The 5,558-nt window shown below is 40.8% G+C and overlaps 1 protein-coding gene across 1 annotated transcript; it reads right to left on the bottom strand.

The window, feature by feature from the left end:
* Positions 1 to 499: 499 nt before the first annotated feature.
* LOC123982616 (armadillo repeat-containing protein 7-like) lies at positions 500 to 3,251 on the bottom strand. Its single transcript, XM_046068259.1, has 3 exons — positions 3,049 to 3,251; positions 1,501 to 1,644; positions 500 to 1,426 (listed from the first exon to the last, which is right to left on the bottom strand). Exons 1-3 carry the CDS (start codon positions 3,134 to 3,136, stop codon positions 1,083 to 1,085), a joined length of 576 nt encoding a protein of 191 aa, XP_045924215.1. The 5' UTR covers positions 3,137 to 3,251; the 3' UTR covers positions 500 to 1,082.
* Between the last annotated feature and the right edge of the window lie 2,307 nt (positions 3,252 to 5,558).

Raw genomic sequence — 5,558 nt, 5'->3', positions numbered from 1 at the left:
TAATAGAAACTTGAACCCAAAAGATGCAGAACGATCCGTAACTAAGCGGCTGTCTCGTTGAGCCACTGTACAGTAAACTGATGGTCAGTCTTGTTATAGATGTTGAACCACTCAGGTTCACTCATTCCTTTTTTACATCAACTTGAAATAAATATTTTACCACATTATTAAAACCAGGCATGGGTGTTTCTCTTATTACGGGAAGAATGAAGGTATTTTTATTGATCTCGGCGGCAGGTGCACGCCTCTTAAGCCCTTGGAATGCCATTCAGAAACACACACTTCCACACACACCGACTGAAAATGAGAACTTTGTAGCGTTTAAAATGAGCGAGTATCACAGACACTGAAAGCTGTAAAGAATTTCCTCTGGAGTCAGCTACATGTGCATGTGTCCAACTGACGCTGGGCTGCAGGATCAGATGTCGTCTTCTGTCTAGACCTGAAGGCCCAGAAATAGCTCTTAAGAGCCCAGAAGAAAACAAACAGGGCCCCTGGCTCTTACGGAGGAAACTCGAGGTTTATTTAGGATTTTTTATTTTACATATTTGGGGTTTGGATTAATGTTTCAGGACATGGGAGTTTTATAGAGTGCAAGAGTCAACCAGTTGGCTTTGACATGCTCCAGCATCTTCACCAGGCTTTAGGAAATCACTTCAAAGGCAAAGGAATGTACACTTCTTATTGAATGTGAAATCTTAATTCTGCTGTGATATTTTAGAGAATAAAAATATCACTTCCAACCTTGTGGCAACATTTTGCATTTGTCCCTTTCCTGTTTCATCATGACAATGCCCCCGTGCTCAGATCCAGCTCCATTAAAAAAAACGGTTTTCACAGTTTAATGTGGAAGAACTTAACTGGCCTGCACAGAGCTCAACCCGAACCAGATCCCTGCAGCCAGGTTCAACATCTGGTAGAAAGACTGAAGGAGGCTCTTATTGCAGCAGATTAACGGCCATGGTTGTGGAGTGAGGTATTCAACAATATCATATATTGTTGGTCATATTGTGTTAAATATTTCTAAATATGTCTCTCTCATAGAGAGAAAACTTATCCCACATGGATACCTCAGCTGTAACTTAGTCCTCGGGCAGCGGGATACCGACTGCGGTCTGCTGTCCCTGCATCTGCTGCTCCGCTCGGGCCACCTGCTCCTCGGTGCAGTAGTCCTGCAGGAACACAGCGGCCAGGTTGCGCAGGCGGGGGCTCTCAGAGAGGGAGAAGCGCAGCATGCACTGCACTATGGCCGGGTCAGTGATCGCAGAGCGCGATGAGGGCGTTGTGAGGTTCATTAGTATAGTGATGGCTGACAGGACGGTCTCTTCCCTCCGGCTTGACAGACAGTTTGTGACTAAACTGATCCCGCTGCTCTGTAGGATGTTGTCTCTGCATTCAGGGTCCATACTCAGGTTACACAGCCCCCCTGAGAACAATTATGTTTTTAGATTAGGAGACAGCATTTGATGTAAAAACAATGGCTGTTGGTGTGATACTCACCCATCCCAAACTCCACAAAGTTCTCATTCTCCTCAGTGAGCATGTCCAAGAAGAGGTCGGTCACTTGCAGCTCCCTCAGATACTCCATGTTCTTTGGGTCGTACGCAAAGTTGGCCAGGTTAGCCAGCACCTGCTCCTTTGCCTCTGGTGTAGTGAAATGAGGTGTGTAGGCAACATAAAAATGGAATTAATTATGTAACATTTGAATATCAACTTATAACAAACATGTTGATATCAATATCATATGTTGGCCGATATGTAACAAGCGGCTGCAGAACAGAAATGCAAAAGAAATGTTTGAGATCATTTAGATACAGAGACCATTACATATTTTGTCCACCAGAGAGCACTGACTCTGAAAAATATTTATTTTTCAGCTGCAAAAAAAAAAAACAATTTGTTGTATTTATTTATGCGGTGTGTGTACCGTTAAAGAGCATTAACAATTTTTTTAACACGTCGATAATGGTAACTGGTATATGGTCAAAATCAGTGTAAACAAATATGTTATGAAAACAAACTGAAAGTCTCTTGTTAACAAGCTTCACGGTTCCCCATTATAAAATTATTATTAAAATGTTTTTTTCTATTGTATTGTTTCATGTATTGCACTATAGTGGCCGACCGATACGGGTTTTGATTTACAGAGCAGGATATAAAATGGCGATATCAAAACAAAGAAAACTGATGTGTAATTCCATTATTCATGCAGAGTACAATTTAATATACATGTTATCTGAGCCAGTAATCTGTTGTTTTAGATTGAATTTCTATTAATTATTGTAGATTTCAGAACGTGACTGCGGTTTAAGGGAGAGCGGGGTACAGTTTGTCAAAAGTGACTTCATGCAACTGCATTATTCTCTACAGCAACCATATGTATTTAACGCTAGCCAGTAGGGCTGGGCAATAAAACAATAACGATCGTTATATAAATTTCAACAAATGTTGGATTTATTTCATTTGAATCCTAATAATTTTTTGATATCGAACGATATGAAAAATTTTATCGTGATAAAAATGTTGCCACATCGCCCTACTAGCCAGTACTGGTGTGAGATTAGATTAGCTGTCCTTTAGGATCATATATCGGCCTTGTGAGTGCAGATATCGGTCGATGCACATTTTATATCGGCCTGATTAATCGGTCTGTCTCTACTGCACTATGTGCCCCCCCCCCCCCCCAAATCACGTCAAGGCCCTCTTAACAGTTTTTAAGAAAGCTGCTGGTAAATAAAACCCACTTTAAATGAACAAACCTGTCACCTTTAAACAGGCTCTCCTTCAGGAACGAATGCATAATTGAAATAAAACTGTTCCTTAATTAAGTAATAGAGGTAACTTATAATCAATCACACATGAACTTGAGTCTGACGTTAGTGTTTAAATACATTACAAACCCTTGGAAGTTCGTGTTGATTATATTCTGGGTGAAAATACAACACTAGCTTTGGCATTTTCTAAAGATGCCCGTAAAGACACTCCGGGTTTGTTTCAGGGACTGTGTTTATTTAGGGAACTGGATCAAAACAAACTAACTGGACCCACCTTCGCTGTCGGTGTCCTGAAATTCAGTGACCAGAGTTTGTAGATATTCAAACCGGTCAGAGCCCTCAGACGAGCTTTTCCTCCACATCTTTACTGTTAACTCTGAATATATTTATAATAAACGACGATTAAACAAACAAAACAAACCGAAGCTGCTTCTCCAAACACTTTCCGTCGCTGAAATGTGTCCGTGCAGCGGCGCTGTAAGAGCGTTGAGGTTCCGCCTAAACATTATCGGTTTTTAAAATAACTTGTACTTTTACATCACTGCAAATCTGCAAGACATGTGTGTACATATTTAAGCATCATACGTGTTCTACGTGAGCGGTTAAAATTCTACTACAATGTTTTTTGGGATGATTTTGGTACATCTTGGGAAACGGAAGTCGTGGTGCGTGAGTAACAGCACGACAAGAAGAAGGAGGTGTGTAACGATTATCTAATGGTCGCGTTAAAGGTCAGATAGAAAACCAATGTAGCTACCTTTCTGTTTATATTCCTTCCTGCAGCCACCGGACTGGACTGCAGCTACCGTCATAATGAAACAACACCAGCTGTCCGCTGCAAAGCGTCGCACGAAACCGATCTTGTTTGGGACACTCGTTGTCGGACTGGCCACTGTTTTCTTCAACAGGTGAGTTATTTATTGCATGTTGTGTATGTTTACTTGCTTAAACTTTCATTTGGAAAAGTGCATGCCATTAAAAGCGACACCTTCAAGATAAGACCTTGCAGATGCACCTTGATCCTCTACAGTGTGTGTGTGTGTGTGTGTGTGTGTGTGTGTGTGTGTGTGTGTCTCGTCTGCTGTCATCCCCCTTATTAAATAAGTTTTTTAATTAAATACAAAAATACAGACATCATTCTGGAGCTACGTACAATGTGCATTATTGTACTTACCAATATCACTCCAAATAATGAAGAGTGTATGTAAAACTACGCTCAGTTTCCAGTTTATTAGGTTATTAAACCTCCAAAATGACCAAATATATGAATCAGTGCCTCTAAATCAGTTTCTATAAAAGCTGAACATTATGACCTTCATGACAGGATGATTTATTGCAGGACTATTGTTTCAGACCTCATTAGTTTTAGCTAATAAACTTAAAAAAATCAAGATAATTTCAAATTAACACTATGGTAATTGTAGATTTTAGAATAGATATGTTTAATTAATAGGGACTTTTAAAGAAAATGTCTGATTCTGGCTCCAAAAATTTTGTATTAGGACTGCTTTTTTGTATGTGAAATGTGTCCAATAACTAGACTCTTCCTGGTATTGTGCTTGGATAAAGTTTGGGGACAGGTTTTCCTTTCAAAAATGGACAAAATGAACTTTCTGTTACCAAAAACTCAGCACCTACTCTCTACATTTTGTTATGCAGGGTTGTCGATAAAAATGAGTAGTCTGCAAACCAAAGCCAAGACGATCCGGATGAAATCACTGGGGTTATTTTCTCTGACGGAGCCACATTAAACTGTCCATAAGCTGTGTAGGACTCCTCCTAATGAGTAAACTGATCTTCAGGGGAATCATCGGCGCAGTGAGCCTTTAGTTGTAATATCTTTACAACAGAATGTCCACTGTTATCACAAATAAAGTCATGCACATCTTTACAAAATTACGTTGATAAAAAGCAATCGTCAAATAAATGCATAACTGATTCTGGTTCTAAAATGTTCATATTAGGACTGCAACTATCAATTATTTTTATTATCAATTAGTCTGACTAGATCAACTTTGGACTTTAAAATGTCAGAAAATATTGAAAAATCACTTGGGGCCGACAAACAGTCCCAAACCGAAATACACTGCTCAAAAAAATAAAGGGAACACTAAAATAACACATCTTAGATCTGAATGAATGAAATAATCACATTAAATACTCCTTTCTTTACATAGTTGAATGTGCTGACAACAAAATCAAACACAAATTATCAATGGAAATCAAATTTATCAACCCATGGAGGTCTGGATTTGGAGTCACACTCAAAATCAAAGTGGAAAACCACACTACAGGCCAATCCAACTTTCATGTAACGTCCATAAAACAAGTCAAAATGAGGCTCAGTAGTGTGTGTGGCCTCCACGTGCCTGTATGACCTCCCTACAACGCCTGGGCATGCTCCTGATGAGGTGGCGGATGGTCTCCTGAGGGATCTCCTCCCAGACCTGGACTAAAGCAGCCAACTCCTGGACAGTCTGTGGTGCAACGTGGCGTTGGTGGATGGAGCGAGACATGATGTCCCAGATGTGCTCAATTGGATTCAGGTCTGGGGAACGGGCGGGCCGGTCCATAGCATCAATGCCTTCCTCTTGCAGGAACTGCTGACACACTCCAGCCACATGAGGTCTAGCATTGTCTTGCATTAGGAGGAACCCAGGGCCAACCGCACCACCATGTGGTCTCACAAGGGGTCTGAGGATCTCATCTCGGTACCTAATGGCAGTCAGGCTACCTCTGGCGAGCACATGGAGGGCTGTGCGGCCCCCCAAAGAAATGCCACCC

Source organism: Micropterus dolomieu, linkage group LG14, assembly GCF_021292245.1.
Source record: "Micropterus dolomieu isolate WLL.071019.BEF.003 ecotype Adirondacks linkage group LG14, ASM2129224v1, whole genome shotgun sequence".
NCBI classification, from domain to species: domain Eukaryota; kingdom Metazoa; phylum Chordata; class Actinopteri; order Centrarchiformes; family Centrarchidae; genus Micropterus; species Micropterus dolomieu.
The sequence above is the reverse complement of the archived record's forward strand: the minus strand, read 5'-3'. Positions and strand labels throughout refer to the sequence as shown.